The sequence below is a fragment of the Nothobranchius furzeri genome, chromosome 12 (assembly GCF_043380555.1).
Source record: "Nothobranchius furzeri strain GRZ-AD chromosome 12, NfurGRZ-RIMD1, whole genome shotgun sequence".
Lineage (NCBI taxonomy): Eukaryota > Metazoa > Chordata > Actinopteri > Cyprinodontiformes > Nothobranchiidae > Nothobranchius > Nothobranchius furzeri.
Window position 1 is genome coordinate 22,094,984 of NC_091752.1, and position 22,243 is coordinate 22,117,226.

At 41.7% G+C, this 22,243-nt stretch overlaps 1 protein-coding gene across 5 annotated transcripts in view; it reads right to left on the reverse strand.

Annotated features, from left to right (window-relative positions):
- Nucleotides 1-22,243, reverse strand: part of ldb1a (LIM domain binding 1a) — a 28,471-nt gene that overhangs the window by 1,732 nt on the left and 4,496 nt on the right. For 2 of the 5 annotated variants that reach the window (XM_015944312.3, XM_015944309.3), the window contains exons 2-11: nucleotides 22,091-22,192; nucleotides 11,479-11,581; nucleotides 10,983-11,027; nucleotides 10,301-10,376; nucleotides 1,330-1,432; nucleotides 1,059-1,231; nucleotides 856-978; nucleotides 701-778; nucleotides 478-601; nucleotides 225-367 (exon numbers count right to left, since the gene is read on the reverse strand). In XM_015944312.3, coding sequence (XP_015799798.1) covers nucleotides 225-367; nucleotides 478-601; nucleotides 701-778; nucleotides 856-978; nucleotides 1,059-1,231; nucleotides 1,330-1,432; nucleotides 10,301-10,376; nucleotides 10,983-11,027; nucleotides 11,479-11,581; nucleotides 22,091-22,118 — 996 coding nt within the window. In that variant the 5' untranslated portion in view covers nucleotides 22,119-22,192. Of the gene's footprint in view, nucleotides 1-224; nucleotides 368-477; nucleotides 602-700; nucleotides 779-855; nucleotides 979-1,058; nucleotides 1,232-1,329; nucleotides 1,433-10,300; nucleotides 10,377-10,982; nucleotides 11,028-11,478; nucleotides 11,582-13,546; nucleotides 13,693-22,090; nucleotides 22,193-22,243 lie in introns of those variants that run through there. The other 3 variants (XM_015944310.3, XM_070542418.1, XM_070542417.1) reach the window with 3 other exon arrangements.

The following is a 22,243-nucleotide window of genomic DNA, read 5'->3' on the forward strand; positions in this document are numbered from 1 at the left end:
ACACATGTGGGGTCTACCATCCTTATGTGCAAGGTTACAGAAAACGTTCCCTGGACATGTCTGAATCCACACCTCACCTCAAGAAACATCTACGAGTACCATGAGCTGGTCTTTAGACCTACTCCCACCCACTACACCACTAGTCACGTACCCTTCTTTCCAACCCATTTTTTTCCCACTGCCCAGCTGCAGAATGCTCAAAACGATGCGACACTTGCACCTACCTGGCTGGAGAGTGAAAAGTTGTTGGCCGGACTCTTCTTTTTGCTGTTGCTGTTGTTATTGCCGCCCCCGCCAGAGCTCACGGTGCTTCCTCCGGACACCTTCCTTTTCCGCCGCTTGTTTGGAGCTTGTCTGGCGGGCTCAGCTACATACAGACAGGAGATGGATGTAGAACGCAAGCATTTCAAATGATTGTTTCTCCATCGTGTACCCTAGAAATTTATAGTCTGGTATTTATACTCTACCACAAATTACCTGGAGGGGCTACCATCCTCTGCCACTTCTGGAAAAGACAGGTTTTCAGACAGTCTCTGGGGCTCAAACTGTACGTTTTATGTCTTGACATCAACTCCTGCATTGGCTCCAATATCACACATAGCTTAAAGGAAGATATAAAATAAAAATAAAAAAGATTTTAGCTACCTGCTGTAGTTAGTTTGAAATCTAAGACGTATCACACGCAGGACAACATGCTTACACGGAGGTAGTTGAGCGTGGAATTGGACAGCCCACATCTGGTGATATTTTTTGCCAGCTGATCGAGCATCTGGGGATCCTGGGTGATTGGATTATGATGACTGGTAAGTTTATGTAACGTGCACCTGTGCTTCTGTGTCTCTCTGTAACACTCACATGCATCGCCAAAATGCTCCTCGGTAGGACCTCTCTGTGTTGTCTGATGCTGAAATGCCACGTCTTGATCCTCATCATGTCATCAAACATGAATTCTAGATACAAACGGCCTTCGACACACACCTGAAAGAGCAGAATCGTCAGGATTAGAGGTTCACAGAAAGACATTGCTCTTTTGTGTAACTTTGAAAAGCACAAGCTACCTGTGTGAACATGGGTTTGCCATTCTGGGTTACCATGGTGCACTGGTCACAGTCAAGGGACACAAAGTTACTGTGAAAGGACTCCTTTGGATGCTTCAATACATAGAACAGCTCAGTTGCGCCTCCTTCGAAAATACTTCGGAAGTATCGAGGAATCAACGTCCTGCCGATGGCTGCAAAAAACAAAGAAAACAATGCCGTTAAACTTGTACAGAGAAGACGAGGAGGTCAAACTCAAACGTGTGCAAAAGCAGCAGAAGTTCATATTCACTGTATCGTTTGGGACCATCCTCCAGACAGAAAGTGATGGTGAGCATGGCGTCATCCTCAAAAAACTCTGTGGTGAAGGCGTCCCACCAGATATTGTCACAGTCCTTACAACAGGGAGGGGAAAAAATCATTGCCGACATTTTCTGAACTGATCAGAATGCAAAATGAGGAAGATGAACAGGACAATACATTTGAACAAACCCACTGAATGAATTAAAAATACCCCGAAAGTTTAGGGAATAGGCTAAAAGACCTGTACGAGGATGGAACTCTAATGTCCTTTGAACAATTAGCAAATAAACATGATCTGCCCAGGAAACTTTTTTTTTTTAATTTCTCCAAATTAGGAGTTTCGTTACTAATACACTGAGATTGACTGTACAACCCACATTGTCTACTATAGAGAATATAGCAGTTAACCATCATCAAAGTAGGGGTCTGCTCTCCAAATTTTACAGTATTCTAATCTCTGGTCTGAAAGAAAGTAGTCACTCATATTTACAAGCTTGGATATCTGATCTGAAAACAGATATTTCAGTAGAAGAGTGGAACGATTGTTGTGTACGTGCACAAAAACAATTAACACAAGATTTAGATCATTACAATTACAATACAAATGGCTGTTTAGAACCTATATTACACCAGTGAAACTTCATTATTTCAACCCCAACATCCCTGACGATTGCATTAAATGTGGAAAAGAAAAAGGGACACTTTATCATTGTATGTGGCAATGTGAAGAACTTCAAATCTTTTCGAAGCAAATTTGTAGTTATTTCAGATTTAATTGAATGTAAGATGCCCATTGATTGTAAACTCTGTATACTGCACATCTTTCCAGACAGTTTTATATGTAACGCAAAGAAGAAATTGGTTGAATTCTCCCTGTTAAAGGCAAAATATGTTATTGCCTTGAAATGGAAGTCCACAGAAAGACCAGGAGTGAAACAATGGATCAATCTTGTGTCCAGTAATCTGGCGCTTGAGAAACGAACATTTATGGCCAGAGGAAAGCTCTGCTTGTCTGAAAGCCTTTAACTTCGAAGAAGCGAAGAGAGGGGTGGGATGGATGGGATTTTGCGGGTGGGTGGTGGTAGTTATGTTCCAATTTGAAAATTTCAATAAACATATTTGGGGGGGAGGGGGGGGGGGAGGAGGAAGTGGAAAGTATGTTTCCTGAAACGTGCTCCATGTTTAAACCACCCAGTCGTCTCTGTAGTCTAATTAACACACACAGAAATAGCAAAATTGAAAAATCATCAGAAAAAATAACGGGTGAGAGAGAACGCAATAAAATAGACCCAATACTTAAAGGAGCGGATTACTTGTTTAATCAATACATTTGCAGTGGTCTCCAGTAGGAATGAATGCCTTGCAGGGAAAACTCAGAGAACCAAGAAGCCCACAAACCCCAGGCTCAGCAGGCTCAAGTCTGCGACACCACAAGAGATCTTCAGACAGCAGGATTTGGAGTCTTATTTGCTGATATGTGGACATCTCGCCACAGATTGGGGAAGCAGCAATGCGACTCTACCACTGACTTGCAATGTGGATGTTTTATCTCCACAAGCGACAAATGCCTGAAGCAGCTTCTGCCACAAGGTGAAGCTGATAATGCTAATGGTTAGCTTAAATGAACAGAAACGTCTGCTGCTGATTACTGGACGCTAAAACAACAGCCTTCCCTGTCGTTATTCTAACAGGGTTTTTCCTGAGTTTAAATTTGCGTGGCAGCGGCCTCCAGCTAATTTTGTGCCGCCCCAGCCCAATTTCACTCTACCCCCAGCTATATGGATGTTATTTAAACTGCAGATGCAGCATTGCGCCACTACAGGGGCGCTGCATCAGCAGCAGTGCACCGAAAAGCGCTAAAACCGCTGCAGAAAAAGATAAAAAAAATAGCTTTTCTCGCTAGTTGGTCCCAAGCCCCCACAATGCGGCTCAAATTGAGGCCAACCCGGAAGTACCAAAAATTGCAGTTCCACCCTCATCCGCTGGGGGCTGGTGTCAGAAGCGAGCAAATCCTCATTGACTCCCATGTTAAAAATACCAATTCCACAGCAGAAATAAACATGTTTACAGCCTGGTACCAAAACATGTTTTTGGTTTAAATGATCTAGTTTACACTCATGACAACTCTGAGGGGGGTGAATTTTTTTCTCACTCTTCTGTTTAAGTGTATTAAAAGCCTAAAATTCTGTATAATTAATGAGCATCAGGCCCACATGACCACAGAGCTAGCTCCGTGGAAAGGCCTCAGTAGAGCCTCGGTCTGGCTTGGAAACGGTTCCGGGATTTTGAGTCTCCGTGTTTGTGTATTCTTTTTTGGACATTATTTGTGCAATTGTTGAACAAAATGGCTTGCTTTGGCATTAATTGCACTAATAGAGCGTCCAAGGAGTCTCCACTTCATTTTTTTCGGTAAGTAAAATTATTTTTATGTATTTTAGGTCACTGCCGATCTGAGCTTAGATGTTAACATGTACCGTTTAACCATGAAATTTAAATGTAATAGGGTAAAACCCAGTGCATTTAACATAATGCTGCACTTTAGGAAATGGGTTGAAATATAACATGTTGGTGGAGCTGGGTTCCGACTATCGGCTTGTGGAGCTCTCGGGAGACCGATGTTGTCCACCCGTTTCTCCCCTCCCCGCAGCTCGGCGCATCTCTGTCTGATCGCGGCTTCTGTCTGCTGTGCGGCTGCCGGCTTTCAGCAGCTTTCAGGAGACCTCTGTGTTCCACCCGGTTTTACCCAGCGGTCAGCCTGGCGTATCTCTGACTCAGAAGCTCTGGTGTTCTGCACAGTTAACTCCAGTTGTAGTTAAATGGTAAATGGTAAATGGCCTGTATTTGATATAGCGCCTTCTAGAGTCCTAGAACCCCCCAAGGCGCTTTACAACACAATCAGTCATTCACCCATTCACACACACATTCACACACTGGTGGGGATGAGCTACAATGTAGCCACAGCTGCCCTGGGGCGCACTGACAGAGGCGAGGCTGCCGAGCACAGGCGCCACCGGTCCCTCCGACCACCACCAGCAGGCAACGTGGGTTAAGTGTCTTGCCCAAGGACACAACGACAGCGACAGACTGAGTGGGACTCGAACCAGCAACCTTCCGATTACGGGGCGAGCACTTAACTCCTGTGCCACCGTCAACCTGACGGTGGCACAGGAGCTAGCTAACGGAGATAGCTAGGTTGCTATCTCCGTTAGCTTAGCTTCCACCTCCGCGTTAGCTTTGGGTTAGCTTGTAGCTAATTCGACCGGGTGTCGTCAGTTGATCCCAGCCTTACAGCCACACCCTCAGCTCCTCCTCTCTTCCCTTTTGTGGAATTGTCTGGGCTTGACGGAACCAGTGACACGGTCAAAATGGCGGTGGTGGCCACCTCCCATTTAGCCTCAAAAACGTGTTATTGGAGTCTATGGAAACCCATTGTCCAATATTTATATGTCGATGGTTGGTACATATCTATGGTTGGTGCTATTGACGTCCTGATTTTCCCCCAGGCTTTTCCATATCAGAGGAGGGCTGTACAGTGCGACAAAAAAAACTGTGTGTGTGTCGGTCTATTTTTAAACGCAGCACTGGTGCAACATCTTTGAATTACTATCTTCCCCAGAACTTTATTGAACAAAAGTAAATTAAGTGTAAGAAAAATGCTTTTTACAGACGCACAATGTGGTCATCTGGATGCAGTGGAGGAAAATAAAGGAACCAGCAAAGACACAAAGGCAGAACCGGTCCAAAGTTTGGGATCAAAAGTGCAGCTACACGCAGACTGGCTAATGCTAAAGCTAACAAGTAGCAGTCTCACGATCAAGTGTCGCACAGAAAAATATATGATGATCGTAAAATTAAGAATGACTAAACTCTACAAGCGGATGAATAGTCCCCACCATCCTGTTTATTCTGCATCCTGCAGTGCTACGGATCAGAACCGCTGCAGTAGGGCTGGGCAATCATATGATCGCACTTTGTGATCATGATCATTTTCAGTTCAATTACGGTGATCAGCTGGGAGTCTCGATCAGAAATAACAGATGTTTGCAGCCTCAGTAGGGGGCGCTAACCCTCCATGCGCGTTGGTTGCCCACCACCGTTTAACAAAAAGAAGAAGCATTTGCAATTACACTTTTCCTGCTCCGCTACTGCGATGAAGAGGTTTAATAGGCCGAATGGCCAAACGTGGAGCTGAAGACAGCAAAGTAGATCCCAGTCATGACTTGGAGTTGTCTTCTGGAGATGAAGACATTGTTCAGAAGAAAAGTTACTCAACGTCAGTTGTGTGGCGGTGGTTCGGGTATCTCAAAAGTGACGTTGAGCAAATCAAGCCGACATGCAAGGTATGTCGGCGAATGGTGCCTTCAAAAACTGGCAACACTACGAATCTATTTAATCATCTAAAGAAATACCACCCAAGTGATTATACAGAGAGCGTGAAAATGCGAGCAGAGTCCGGACAACTTGTTAGCTTGTCTCAAAGTAGACTTAGCACTAGCGCGGCTGCTAGTAGTGGTCCAGCCGGCACTGGGGGTGCAGCTGCGCAACCAAAACAGCAATCAATCATCTCGTCATTTTCAGCTGTTGCACCGTACGAGCAGAACTCAAAGAGAAGCAAAACCATCACAAAAGCTATAAGTTTTTGTATAGCAAAAGACATGATGCCTCTGAACACAGTAGAGAAAGAAGGATTCAAGCATTTAATCAAAGTGCTGGACCAGAGGTACGAAATACCTGGCCGAAAGTATTTTTCTCAAACTGCACTGCCACAGCTGTATGATGAATGCAGAGAAAAGCTAGAGATGGAGCTAAAAGATGTTTCATGCAGCAGATAATTTGTTTATTTTTTACCTGTATAGCATTGAAGACACAAAGAATGTCAATAAAAGGTTTAACTAATATCTAGTTTCTTTATTTTTACATTTTAAGCTGCATTAAACTGACTATATAAAAATTAATCGTGATAAAAATCGAGATCGAACGATATGGAAAAATATATCATGATCATTCTTTTTGCCATATCGCCCAGGCCTACGCTGCAGATACGAGTCACATTACTGCTACATGTCTGCTCCACACAAAGGAGCAGGAAGTACGGCAAGCCGTTGTAGTATATAATTCAATAACGCTTCTATCTTTGAACATAATTTAAACTGGATTATTGCCAACCCGTACATAATAGACATGCCACCATTACATTGTTAGGAGCAGAAATTAAATGTTATTACCATTTCCAATACAAATGCATGTTAATGAAATGTAGGGCTGCACAATATATCGAAAAATTATTGTCATCGCGATAACAGGACGTGAGATAGACCCATCGCAAAGCACGTCAAAAAACGGCGATAAATGTTTGGTTCAAACATTTCCATCCATGTCATACATCAGCTTTTTGTAAACCAGCTCTGTTTTTTATGCTGAAGTATTATTTGACCAATCAAATGTAGCCCTTCTGATATGCGGCCAATCAGATGGGTCCGTTCACGTAATACGCCCGCCCCCTATGTAGACCCTTACCCCAAAATTCCACTATCTCCGCTCCGCCCCTGCTTTCCGCTGACGCTCGCTTCCCTTGTTCGTCATGCTGGCTCAGATTAACGAACGCACTTTATGCTAAGGTTTCTGGAATCAGCGCTGCTTTCAAACGTGAACGTGAGTCCGCTCGGTGTCGTTAAGCAGCTAATAACCGGGCTGACTCCGACACGTGCCGGTGAACCAACCCACCGACCTCCATGTCACTAGTGTTCCACCGGGTGGTGACATTAGCCCAGGCTCCGGTTAGCTTCCAGCTAAAAGGCTACAGCACTCTCCTCCCAGTCCCACCCTGCTAAAGAGGGCCTGGAAAAGTTCCCCCACACATCAAAGTGATTTTTCATTTATGAGCTTTTATAACCTTGTTAATCAGGATAGTTGATTTGCTGCTGCACATAAACCGTCAGTCAGAAGCTCTGCTAGCCGGTTGTCTTAGAGGAGCTAGTTCAATTTGTTAGCTTGTTATCAGAATCATAGTTGCAGTTTCATCATCTGAGCTGCTTTTTAAGATCTAGGTAAACTTGTTCAATTTGGGGTTAAAAACAAACGTTTTCACATATTTTCCATGTAGTTTTTTTTGCCAGTTCCTCTTCTAAAAAGGTAGACAATTGTTTTTCTCTTTCCCTCAGAAAATCTTAATATTCTCCTAGTTTGGCCCAGCACAGATCACTTTCCAATTACAGCAAAAGCCTTATATCATAACCACATAAGTGGAGAAAATGTTCAGTAGCAATGAGAGAATTTGCTGTTGCATTTAAGTGATGTTAACTATTATTTAACATTTAAACTTGTTTTCTGATATTTTTATTTATTCAGAAAACCCTGGTAAGGGATGTTTTTCTGTATTTGGAGCATCAGAAAAAGTTTTATGGTGGAGGTGATGTTTTAAAGTCACTGAGAAACTGCATGCATGCAGTTTGTTGTTTTGCTGCTTATACAGTAGCAGGTGCAGCTGCATATTTTTGCAATAAAAATGTTATGTTGTAATGGAATTCATGCATTAGTTTTTGTTTGCTTTGAACCCAGAGCAGCCATCACACGCCAGACGACATCAACACTGCATACTTTAGTATTTGTTCATTTACCGTGAGTAATATCGATATCGCAATATTAAGCACTGTTATCGAATATCGCAGGTTTTCCTAATATCGTGCAGCCCTAATGAAATGCATTATATTTTACTGGATATATTTATGTGTTATTTTGACTAAGATGAGTGTTATTAATACAAACCTAAAATGTTATTGAAATGTAGGTCAAATATTAAAAATATTTTAACTATAAATATCAGATGGGAAAAAGGGAACTAAACACCAATCTTAATGTATATTATTGAACCTTTTATAATAAGAGTGTTATTTCAGCCTGATAATTTTGTTGTTTTGTTTCATAATTTTGTTGTTTTGTTTCATATTTTTTAGCAGCAAACCAGTTTTGTTTCACTTGAAACATTGTCAAATGGAATATTCAATTAATCAACAGAAGCTTAGATTAGAACACTTAATGAAAAAATATTTTGCCTTTAAAAATAGTGAGGCAGTTGAATGCACAGAGTACGCATGTGCTGGCGCATGGTCAGGATGGTACCACCTGTGCCTCAATTTGAGCCAGGAAAAACCCTGCATAATCAGAAAACATTTAAAAAATGGGTTTTCGGTGAACCACACCTTTCAATTTAGATGCAGAAGGCAATAAATTTCAAACCGTAATTAAAATCATTCCGAAATACAAATGTTAATGTGTTTTCTGTGTCAGCTGATCAGACAAAAAGAAACGCTTTGTAGTTGATGTAATTTGTTGTACAAACCAGTCAATATGTGAGAGACGTATCCATCTGGGTGTGCTACTCCACCATTAACATGATTTGGTACAATTCAGGTTAGATTAAAATCTGGTATTCATTCAACCAACACAGTAGCTTGGTTTTTGTTGTCTCGTGTGAATATAGGCCAGTTTCTACAACAAAAGATCCAGGTTAGGGTGAGGCATGCAAGTGTCTCCATTTCACTGGGCTGGCTCAAACTTCCAGGCCATTTCAGGAACTAAGGTACTAGAGGTACTGAAAACAATCGATTCAAGTCTGAATCGGGATTCTTATTTAAAAAGATTCAGAATCGATTCACAAAGGTTCAGAATTTATCCCAAGAACTCAAATGTTTGGCATGTTACAGATTTGAGATGCACTTTTGTCTGTTTTTTTTTTTAATCTTTGTTAGGAGAGTTAGTACTGCGTTTGCTTTTGTGGTCCCATAAATTGAGATGATTTATTTTTGAATCTGCTGATTAGAGGGCACTTGAATGTAATTTTTTCCATACTCATTCATTTTAATTTGAGATATTCTCATATTTATTTTCTAAGTTGATAAGTGAGCACTCAGGATTACTCATGTATTTATTTTAAGTTACTGATAAATGAGAAAACATTTTCCTTTGTGAGAAATCGGAGGCACTTTTTTAAACAGGTCGAGGACTCAAATGTTAAACTTGTTTCCAAAGATACTTAAAAAGTATTTGACCGTATTACTTTCAAAGCTACTGTTAGGTAACTAAAGATTTGTTATATTTTACAAGATGAGCAAAAATAAATGTTGCCTTTGGGTCAAAAGATTGTTTCTGTTTACAGTTTTAGAATCACTTTAGTTTACCTTGTAAATTTGCATTTTTTGAGCATGACCAGTTTAAAGTAAAATAAAAATGTCCCATAGCTTTAACTAACTTGTACAACAAAGTAGTTAATCCTAGAACTGACACTCTTTGTTAACACCGATTGTGAATTGATTTAAATCGAGAATCGATTCTGAATCGAATCAACACCCAGAGAATCGGAATCGAATCAAATCGTGAGTTGCTCTAAGATTCACATCCCTATAGGGTACGTACTCTGAGACGGCCTGGTAGGTGTAACTTATGGTAAACTCGTGCTGATTGGTTGTAGGAAATTATACTGGCCAAACTACTGGCATTTGTAAAATTATAAGACTTGCTGGTGAAGCAGAACAACACTGAATCTCCCCCATCCCTGCTTCTACTATTGTCAATCTCTTCTTATTCTCTGTTGCCTTCAGGCGCTGATCTATGATGTCAATCTCTGCCGAAACAGTCGCAATATGCTGACGTCTTTGCTAATTCTCAGAAGGACCAGTTTTGTAGAGACACGAAGTCTGACAGGACTAAGACAGCGTATTTCCTCTGTCACCTCCCCCCTCCGAGAAATGTCCCGAAACTCGTCCAGTGGCTCAAATTGCAAAGTTTCTGCCTCTTTTTTTCCTCCCAATACAAAATCCCCATTATGTTTAACAACAAACAAAAGGTTCCTGAAGGGGGGGGGGGGGGGGGGTCTGATAAAGTGACAGCTGATAACAGGATCTGGTGACGGATCAAAAACACTTTCCAGTTTAATTTGATGTTTTCAGAGAAACACGACTCACCTCTGTCCAGTTCTGTAATCTTTTATTCAGCTCGTATATCCGGTAATCTGTCTGGTTCCCATACGGTGTAGGTCTCCTGAAACAAAAGAATCAAACCTCAACCTCTCATCTCAGAATTACACAGGGCCAGCCACTCCTACGTTTCATAAACGCATGTTTGCTTTGCCATCCTCTCCTTTAGTGATATAATTAACAAGGCTCAATAGGTGTCAGTATGACCGTTAAATGTCCGGTCCTCTGACCTTAACAGCCATTAGAATGAGGTTCTGAGCATGAGGTAGTGTTAAGGGAGGATATTAATATCTTAATTAGTGTTAATCTTAAAAACACTTCAGAAAAAAACTTCAGTAGGACTAAACTGTTTCTGACAGAGATACAATGGTGGCCACTAAATATAACTACAAAATGATTTTAGGTTTTGTGACATTGTTGTGCCGAACAAATACAATCCTAATGTGAAAACACCATTGCAGTTGTCCAACAACTTGGTGCATTACCACCATCTTGTGGTAAAAATGTGCAATTGCCCGATTCTGTTGCTTATTAGGACAACTATAGTATAAAAATTAAATAATTTATCAACAAAATATAAAAAGAAACATTGGCTCTTTTTTTAAATTGATTATTTCTTGATCCTTCAGCAAATCGCACACATAAGTTTCAGGGAAAAAAAAACACTCACCCCATTCCAGGCTCCATGTAGGATGGTGGGTACATGGGTGTAGGCCTAGGAAAGAAAAGATCTCAAATAAAATCCTTATTTTCACAAAAAGCGGGCCTTTATGATTACATAGAAATATAGTTCACACCATCTCAGAGCAGGGAGTTGTTTATTATCAAAATCCTTTCATTCCTTCTTGATGAGCACTGAGTTTTAGATAATCCATAGAATTAAACAAGGTAAAAGAAAAGCTTGACAATTGTATAAAATAACCCGACAATATTTCACAATAGCTGCTTTTATGTTTTCATTTACTATCAAACACCGTACATTCAAATTGAAAATAATCAGGATTGTGATTTAAAACATAAAAAAGGACTAAATTATACTTTGATTCGCTGTTGAGAGAAAGAATGTGTGGCAATTAGCTAATGACGTCCAATTCATACAATCAAATCAACATTTTGTTCATTAACTGAAATGAGGTATTAGACAGAGGTCATCATAACAAACGTACCCCACATCTCTGTCCAGCATAGCGCCTGGGTGGAACGGGGGGAAGCTGCCACCGTTGGGGGGCTCCTTAGGAGAGTACAGTTTGAATGTCTTTGACAAACAACCTGCAAATGAGCCCAGGGCAGAGAGGGGGGTGGGGTGGCAGAATTAAAAGAGATTTAGATTATTTGGATTTGGCGCATTCAAACCACAGCATCATCTAAAGTAATCTAATGTTGGACGACTTTGTCGAGATTTGCTCAAATGAAAAGCACACTGCCGAAACGATTTCCTGCTGCTTTCATCATCTAATGCATGTTCAATCTGCTAAATGGACGATAAAACTAATCATCATGCGGGCGAAAAAAGATGATATTTATTAGCTTGTACAGATATGAGGAAACAATCAGGGAAATGGGTGGCACTGGCAAATGTAGCCGTGATGCATTTTTGTACCTTTTGGTACTATTACAAACATCCCTCCAGCACCATGTGATCCCAAACATGCTCATTTGCACTGTGTGTGTGCGCTTATCCCCCCCCTCTCTTTGCCTCTTTTACCCATCCCCCCAACTTCCTACCCTTGATGTTATTAACCCTCCTCTGCCCAGACAACACAGTCTTGTTTAAACCACTTGGGGTGTGAAGACATTATTTTAAGCATCTACATCAGAAGAAACATAAAAGATTCATGCACTTAAATCTGATCAAAGATATTCTAGATGCAGGCAGAATTAAACTGGGGCAGTAAAAAAAAAAAAAAGAAAAAAAAAAGAGTAATCTGACCCAGACAGGAGGTCAGCTGATTGTTTTTTATAAACACTGGGGGGAAAAAATCAAAGTAGTGAGCTTACATTTATGCGGAATTTCATGCATGTGGTGCCAAAATGTTCTGCTTTGAGCTTTTTAATCGTGTTTTTATAGGAGAATGTTCATTTATGTCACAAAACATAAACAGTTGGTTGCGGTCAACGTGGCAAACTAAAGCAGGACCATCTCTGAATCTCTGATTAAAACCAGCAGGAGAGGAGAAGCATTCCCAACATGAGCAACTCAAATGTAGGATCACACGTCTTTTAGGGAAGTGATGGAGGAGCACTGTAGAGAGGGAAATACACAATCACAACTAACAGTCCATCACAGTCCAGTTTCTCCTCTTGTTTACGTGCAACCTGCCTTCCCTCTCTTCTGCAGACGCAAGAGTCACTGGAGGTCATTTACTCCTCCCCATTATCATGATGAGGGTGAACCTGCACATGACAGTCCAACAAAGGCTTTCTATGCTTTACATCTGACCTAAACACCCACCCCCCAACACCACCGGCCTTTGGCCTCAGCCTGCTGCTTATACATCTTTGTTCAATCTGATGCTGATCTGTGTTAAAGCTGTGTAGAAATAAAAAAAAAAACAATCATATGAATAACAAAACATAACTGTCTCTTTAAAAGATGTGGCATTTAATATTTCACAAAAAGCTGCTATTAAATCTCACCAACACCATCTGCAGCTTATTGATTTGAGCAAGCCTGACATAAGCATGAATAATTAACAAAAAGCATGAATGGGGTCTTGAAATAGAGGCTTTGTGTTTAAGTCATGACAGACTGAGGTAAATAACTCCGGTCTTTAGAGTAGTTCTGGTGAGCCGATGCTGCATACCAACCAACGCTCACAATGGTTAAACCCACATTTAGGAGACTTCGGTGCAATTTAGTCCGCCCAAACTCCTCACAGCAAACAATGGAGCTGCATCCAGAGGGTGGCCCTCGGCCAACAGAACACCTAAGTGCAAACACTCTTCATGCTAGTCCTGCGTCGGCTCTCCAGAGTCGTGTTGAGGAAGCTCCATGTGCAAACCTGCACCAAACCTGCTCTCTGCGTTTATTAGTAATGGAAAAACATTCCTGTTTCCCCTCGTTGGGACCACAGGCGCAAACTAAGAGGCAGGGCCGCTTTCATTAACCGTTAATCAACGGGGGGCGGCCATTACCACCGCCGTTCCACCTTTTAATTTATTAACCCCAGCCGGTGGCTCGCTGACACCCGGCGGTGCTGCCGGATAACAAAGCTGTGTGCGAGTTGAAGTTACCTGAAGAGAAAAAGGGTTCAACGGGACGCGGAGTTCGTCCAGCGCGTCGGCTCGGTTGTTTCTAGCCAGCTAGCCTCGCTGCTAGCCGGGGCGGCTGGATGGAGGCAGCTCCAGCCGTTAACGATGATAAATTCACTTCCTCTGTCTAAAAAAGGTGAAAAGCGGCTAAAAGTGTCAAAACTCTCGCGACTTTTCGGTCGACTTACAAACCCAGCTCACGTAACAAGGACATCTGAGAGGAGAGCGGAGATCCCTGAGCTGTTCTACTACAGGACCCTTTGTTCCTGCCAGCCGAGACACGAACAAACGAAGGCGCCGCCTCTCCCAGGCTCCTCCGCCCATCCCGAACCGACACACACGGACCCGGACAAAAACAGGCCTCCCTCCAGCGCAGGGCCCCCCCAATTTGTTTCGTCTGGAACCCATCAGACACCAGTGGTCCCCCACTAGAAATGGGTCGCCATTGAGTGAAACAGTCGTTTTTACACTATAATTATTTTTTCTAAAGAATTATTCAGTCATTTGACACAAATGCTTCATTCATGTTCTACAAAACTATTTCTACAAGTGCACATGACAATATTTATGGTAGTTAAATGGGCAGAAGATTGACAAGAAGGCTGTTTACTATCTAAAGCAGTGGATCCCATGGGGTCAGTGCACCCCCTCTCCTCCAAGGGCCCTAACAATTTAGCTTGTGCCCAGGCTGTGAAGTTAACAGGATTATGTTTGTAAACTTTTATTAAATCCTACTCTGCAGTGTAGAACAAGGAGAATAAATGCAAAAACTTTCAACTGCTATTAATCTTTTGCAAACAAATGTTTGCAATGTGCATCTGATAACAATTTTTAGCATTTTTTCTGATACATGGGTTTTAATAAAAAAATTATTTTGAACTTTTATTGCAGAAAGACAAGAATGAGCTTCACAAATTTAAACAACACTACAATCTAAGTTTTGCGATGACAAATAAGTAAATATATATAAAATTAAAGTTGGATGACATCTGGTCCTATTAGAAATAACACTTTGATGATAAACATAACAGTTTGAGACCAGTTCATACAACTCATTTCTACTCACAGGAGCTGTAAGCAATTCACATATCGTGTCTTTGGGGATCATCCAAAATAAAATTAAAGTATAACTTGCATGGTGTCTCTACTGATCAGGACTCCAGTTAATCTCATTGTGGATTTGATAGATTTGTTTACTCACGTCTCTGGTTTTCTTCTTTTGAATTAACACAAATATCGAAGCTGCACAGACCCTCTGATATTTAAAAGTTTAATTTTAAACATAAAAAATATATTTAAATTATAAATATTTTGTTTAAGTTTAAAAAAGATACAAATCTGTCCTAAATATGTCATTTAGCTGATTCTAACTTCTGCAAAGCATCTCTATTTCTGTCACAGCCTCAAATATGTACAATTATAGCCACTCACTTTAATCAATATCCACTTTTATGTTACAACAGCCTGAAAATCTTTTGTGGTCTCATTTAAAGCTAATTTTTCAAGGCTTTCATTTGAAATGGTCAAAAGCCTGTATTTCTTTTAGCACATTCTAGGGTTCTGCAACCCCCCAAGGTGCTTTACGACACAATCAGTCATTCGCCCATGCACACACATTGTAATGATGAGCTACACTGTAGCCAGAGCTGTCATCGGACACACTGACGGAGGCGAAGCTGCCAAGCACAGACGTCACTGGTCCCTCCAACCACCAGCAGGCAGAGGGTGTCATGCGCAAAGATACTACAACTGTGACAGACTAAGCAGGACTTGAACTAGCAACCCTCCGGTTACGGGGTGGGCACTTGACTCCTCTGCCACCATTGTTCCCTTTCAATACCAGGGAGAAACCTGGAATGAAGCTGAGGGAAGTCAATGAATGGATTTGAAGTGATAAAGACATTTGACGTACATCTGGCACTCAGACAAAAGAAAACTCGCATCAAGCACAAATATACAGTTGCACTCAAACTCAAGATTATGATGTTAAAGTAAAAGGGGAAAAAAACATAAAAATTTAGATTTTAGAATTCCTACTGATCCAGAAAAAGTTTGTTTTGAGCTTTGTGTAAACAACCGTTGCAGAAAAGAAGTATTGAAACTCTGTTTTTGTACATTCTGCAGCCCAGCTCATCGCACGTCCATAAAGAATCAAAATTACATTTAACTTGAACATATGCCTTCTTCCATTAATGCAGGAACTTTTGTGGTATCTACACATGCTCATTATTTCAAGAGCGGCATTAAACTTCTCATGTAAACTTTGTGCTGTCAAATGATTAGGAGTTATTTTATAACTAAATTCAACAATTCAAGAAATTGTTCCTTTAAAGGTTTTTCTGCACCATTTTACTACAGTAAAATATGCAGTAATTTTACGTATTTTCTTAATGAAAATTATTATTAATATTGTTGTTATTGAAACTGCTTTGAGGCTGTCGTGTGGGAACAACAGCACCCTCTGCTGGAAAATTATGAAAATACAACTTTGGCTTCAGGTGAGACGAAACAGAAGAGGATTACACTAATTCAAGAAATTATTATTATTATTATTATTATTATTATGTAATTCAATAAACTATTATTTTTGTTTCATTTTATTTATCTATGTTTAGGAATTGACTAGTTTTTGTTGGTTAGTTAAATAAATGTTCCACATTCGGAAAACGAATTAAAGTAGATAAAATTAAGGATTACATGATATGAGAATATGACATAATATTAGATACCACTAAAGAGGTGCTTGTTTGTTTTCTGTAAGAGTCAAATTTAGGCCATTCACAGACTACCTGGCAAGTCAACATAGTGCTGGCCTCCTATTTTAGTCCTGGAAAAGGGGTCTGGTACCACCCCAGATCCAATGTCTTGTATTTATAGATTATCAGCTGCAAAAGCACCCTGCATGTATAATTTAATGCTATGCTGACCTTTATGAACAGATTTGGTTTATCTGACAGATTCTATCCCAGTTTGGCGGCTTTACATTGGAAGAAACCATCATGGATCAACACATGGAGAAAAAACAAAAACCATAAATGCATCTCAGCTGATCACAAACAAAGTAAAGCAAAGGACATGTGAAGAAGAGGGTGAACAGGATGTTCAGATTCCTGCTGCTGCTGTTCTAGACGTCGTGGCGTAGGCACAAACCTGTCAGGGAAACCGTTGTGACAACTGACTGGTAGTGATAGCAACAAGGTCGAGCTAACGCAGCGCTGCACCCAGAGGATGCAACTGTGGCTTCACGAAAGGAAGCTAAACCGCTGCTGTTGGAGATAAAGCAAGAGACAGCAATGCTTTTTGAATGTTAAAGTAAAGATTGGTGTAGACACACCAGATAACCCAGATCTGCACTATTCTAAACTTTCAGCATAAAACAGAGTTGTTGTGATGTTAAAAAATTAAGCTAGTGAAAGCAATCAGCCATTATGTGTGCAAGAAACTGTAAATCTGTACAATGACTGAGTGAAGCTGCTCTTTATAAACAACAGATGAAACCGTGTGTGAATTTAACTCACAACACCAAGCCTGACCTTCAATTCTTATCTCAAACACACGTCAGCCCCTCTGATTGGAGAGACCGCTACCAAAGCAACAGGTTAAACATTCCTCTGTGCGCCTGATTTGCTTCAGCTCCCTGTTTTCAGATTTTTCATTGACTTGCATGTGTTTAATCCAAAGCACAGTGAACCGCTTACGGTTTGCACGGCGTACGCAGCCTGCATCTTGTTGCACATGTGCGCTGAAGACTTTTCTTATCATCTGAACCCTGCCATCTCTCCCAATACAGATGGAAAATCATTCCCTTCCTGCAGCATTTACTTTTCCTTCTCTCCTCTCTGCTGCGCGGCCAATGCCAGCTCTATTTTGCCGTCCTGCCGGCCCACAGCAGATGTGACATCACCACAGCTCGGCGCCACGCTGCAACAAGCCCCCCACCCCTTCATTTCTCTGATTCCCCAGCATCTCTCGGTCTCCCACGCATTCCTTCTTTCTCTCTGCCTCTGCACACACACAGCCATTTTGATCTAGCAAACAAGACCTGCGAGAGCAGGATACCGACGGGGAAGTGACAAAGTGAAGCATTAAAAGATAAAGCGGTGCACATTTTCAGCTCAGCAAGCTGAAGCAGAGGCAGTGTTGTTGTTGTGTAACGCTAACGCAAAAAAAAAAAGCCTTTGGTGTTTGGCTGCCATCTTGCTTTAAGTCACTTTTCTTCAATCAGGAGCAATGTGACTTTCTGCATGAGGTAACGCTGCTGTTCCTCCAAAAAGGCAATGAGGGATGAAGGAGCAAAAGAGGAAGGACAGGAGAAAGTGAAATGAGAGGGAAAGAGAGAGAGAGTGGTAAGCAAAGGGGAGCACATGCTTCAGCTCACAGGCAATCTATTTTTACCATTTAGCCAGAACAAAGGATGTGATTGGCTCTGCCGTGTTAGGACGAATCTCCTCCATGCGAGGAACAAAGCCCTAAAAAGGCTGATTCACAGCAAAATCCCTCAAACAGCAGAACTTCACAGAGCTGCCCAAAAACAAGGCTGTTGTTTCTCAGCTGCATGTAAATCTGCTCGGTTACATCATTCTGTCTCAAAATGATCAAATAAAATGGAGATGTTTGAGTTACAGAAGGAAATAATTAAAACATCCAACCAATGTGAAGGGATGTTTTTAGAGCACAGTAAGGGAGAGAGGGAAACTGGTCTAGTTCTGCACTTATCTATGAGATCTACCGGTCTAAACTTGTCTGAGCAGGCTTAACATGAAGGGGTGTGTGTGTGTGTGTGCACGTGCACGCGTGCTAAGCATTTGCATGAAAGAATGTGCAAGTCTTTGAGTGTCAGTGTGCCACATACTCCACACAGATCCCCCTGCTGGACTTGGTTCTCTCCGTGTACACATCCACTAAAACATGTGGATGCAATTAAAAGTTTCTGCTCCACAGTGAAGTCTGTCAGCAGAAGGAGGCTGAGATACTGCAAAACTACGGCAGGAATGGAGGAAGCTGGACGGGGGGGATGAAGGAAAGCTATTGGAAAGGGATATCACGCAAAAAGACTAACATTATTTAATCTGATGGCCAATTGCCAATGGATCAGCGCAGCCCCCCCTCTTCAAACGATACAGAAGCCCTAATTTAATCTGCCCTTTCTGAAATTCCCCCAAGCAGATGCTACGATTCAATTTGTGTCTGATGCTCACTCCCTTGTGCTACACAGAGCATCTCCCTTGGTAGTGAGAGGCTTTTACCATCTCCTCTCAGTAGGACACCATTAAAGGCAGATTGATCCAAAGACAAAAAACATCAAAACCACCACTGGAAGTAAGCTAATTACAAGATTAGTTTAATAAAACAAAACAAAAAAGCCAAAACATTCTTTTTTGCCTAAGACCAACATTTGCAGACAGACGCGTTCAGTTAAGACATCCTTCTTATGATCCACCTTCACAGTCTAGACACTTCGCAAAATCTATATTAGAACTTAAGATGATTAAAACAATAGTATGTAGAAGTAAAATGAATGGTCGCGCTTAAAAAACATTAGAGCAACTTTTGCAACTGTTACCTGTTTTTTTCCCTACTTTAGATAAGTAGTAAAAAAAACTCATTTTAACCAGCCCAGTCATTCTCCTGATCCGTAATCCTTTAGCCTAGCAAGAAATATTGTAAGTGAATGGTATAACAACAAACCTTGTGTGTGGAAAAGTCAATAAAATTACGCAATAGTCCTAATTCTGCTTGGTGACCTCAATAATCATATCAACTGCAAGTGAGAATGGTAAAGGAATCACAGGCGCCATTTTAGTTAGACATGGGACTACATTTCACACACAAAGCTAGTTGGTACCATTTACTTACATAGTTTTATGCTAAGCTAAAGCTAAACAAGTACTGCCATCAGAGCAGCATAACTGCAGTTTATGCATACGCACACATGCGCAGTTGTCTAAACGTTCACTACGTTCAGAGGAGCCGTCATTTCAGCATACAGACAGCAAAGTGCGAGGAAAACGTTGGTCGACAGTGTTCGTAATGTTTTACCACCCACAAAAATGAACTGTTGAATGTGTAACACACATTTTTATTTTACCACATCTAATTTTGAAAAAAATATCTAGAAAATAAAACTTTAAAGAGCAAGTCACCCCCAAATCAACTTATTTTCTCTGATAAACTATATGAATGTGTGTCTAATTGTGCTGCAGACACGTGTAATCAATAGTTTTGCACTTCTGTGCATTTTAGTTAAAATTTTAATTTTCTGCCTAAAGCTGTTAGTGTTGTGCCATTGTCAGGTAAAAACTCTGCATTGCATTTGAATTTAAATCTGCCATTGCTATTGGCTAAGAGGTGCCCTAGAACGTTAGCTGGTACCATCTGATGTCACAATGTTGTTGTGAGCCTGTGTATGTGTGTGTATTTGTTAGCGGCTCCACCCTCTCAGTCTGCTAGGCCCATTGACATTACTATATGGACAATGGGTTTCCATAGACTCCAATAACGAGTTTTTCTGCTAAAATGGGAGGTGGCCACCACCGCCATTTTGACCGTGTCACAGGTTCCGTCAAGCCCAGACAATTCCATAAAAGGGAAGAGAGGAGGAACTGAGGGTGGGGCTGTAAGGCTGGGATCAACTGACGACACCTGGTCGAACTAGCTACAAGCTAACCTGAAGCTAACCCAAAGCTAATGCGGAGGTGGGAGCTAAGCTAACGAAGGTAGCAACCTAGCTACAACCGGAGTTAACTGTGCACAACACCAGAGCTTCTGAGTCAGAGATACGCCAGGCTGACCGCTGGGTAAAACCGGGTGCAACACATTGGTCTCGGAGACCTCCACAGGCTGGCAGCCACACAGCACACAGAAGCCGCGATCAGACAAATACGTCGAGCTGCTGGGAGAACCAGCCGTCAGCCCGCCGCAGCAAACAGAAGCCGCGATCAGACAGAGATGCGCCGAGGTGCGGGGAGAAGTGGCGTATTTTGGTGGTTCTGGCTTGCCATAAGAACCAGCCGTCAGCCCGCCGCAGCAAACAGAAGCCGCGATCAGACAGATGCGCCGAGCTGCTGGGAGAACCAGCCATCAGCCTGCGCAGCTAACAGGAGCCGCGATCAGGCAGAGATGGACCGGGCTGCGGGGAGGGGAGAAACGGGTGGACAACATCGGTCTCCCGGGAGCTCCACAAGCCGATAGACGGAACCCAGCTCCACCAACATGTTATATTTCAACCCATTTTCTAAAGTGCAGCATTATGTTAAATGCACTGGGTTTTACCCTATTACATTTAAATTTCATGGTTAAACAGTACATGTTAACATCTAAGCTCAGCTCGGCAGTGACCTAAAATACATAAATATAATTTTATTTACCGAAAAAAATGAAGTGGAGACTCCTTGGACGCTATATTAGTGCAATTAATGCCACAGCAAGTCATTTTGTCCAACAATTGCACAAATAATGTCCAAAAAAGAATACACAAACACGGAGACTCAAAATCCCGGAACAGTTTCCAAGCCTCTACTGATGCCTTTCCACGGAGCTAGCTCTGCGGTCACGTTGGTCTGATGCTCATTAATTATACAGAATTTTAGGCTTTTAATACACTTAAACAGAAGAGTGAGAGAAAAAAATGCACCCCCCTCAGAGTTGTCATGAGTGTAAACTAGATCATTTAAACCAAAAACATGTTTTGGAACCAGGCTGTAAACATGTTTATTTCTGCTGTGAAATTGGTATTTTTAACATGGGAGTCAATGAGGATTTGCTCGCTTCTGACACCAGCCCCCAGCGGATGAGGGTGGAACTGCAATTTTTCTTACTTCCGGGTTGGCCTCATTGTGGGGGCCTGGCTAGGCCACAGCATTTATTGCATTTTTCAAACAGGAAGTGGGAGTGGAGTAACACTCTGGTAGGGGTGACTTTCTCTTTAAAATATATCAAACTGACAAATCAGGGTATTATACTGTTGCTTAAACAAAATGTATGATAATCTGATGAGTAAAATTGTGCATCATTATAAAGTCATGTATACAATCTGACAATGTATAGTGATTGGACAGAACAGCCGACCAGGAGAATTAATAGTTTTTTCCTACATATCTAACTCTGGGGAATATTGAAACAGATTAAATTTACTTTGGGGTTGAGGGTTACAAAGATGAACGTTTGACTCTTTCAGTTGGGGCTCCCCCAAGTCTAATTTTCCCACAAATCATCATGTCAGACAAATCAAATCTGCTGCGGCGAGATAAAGCCAAGAAAAAGGAGTGAAAACAGTCAGCGAATGAAGTCCCTATCAATATCTCAGCGTGGTAAAAACTCAAAGAGGCATTGATCGACTCTGCACGGCAAAGCCAGTGTGACGGAAAGGGTCTGCTGAACAACTCAATCCCACAACTAAGTCTTTAACCTGTGTGTGCAGAGTGTGACACCAACACACGCGCGCGCGCGTACGGCTTTCAGCTGCAACACGTTCACATCCGTCATCATCTTTCTGACAGAGGAGAAAAGAAGGGAGAGAGCACTCACCGGGACAACCGCAACCTCCAGCAGACATCTTCTCACATGTTGGGCTCCTCTCTGGACGGAACAGCTGCACTCAGTCCACACGCTGCTCGCATGGGCTAAACTCTGAGGAAAACAACACACACACAGAGGGGTGGAGATTAGAGGGAGTGGTGA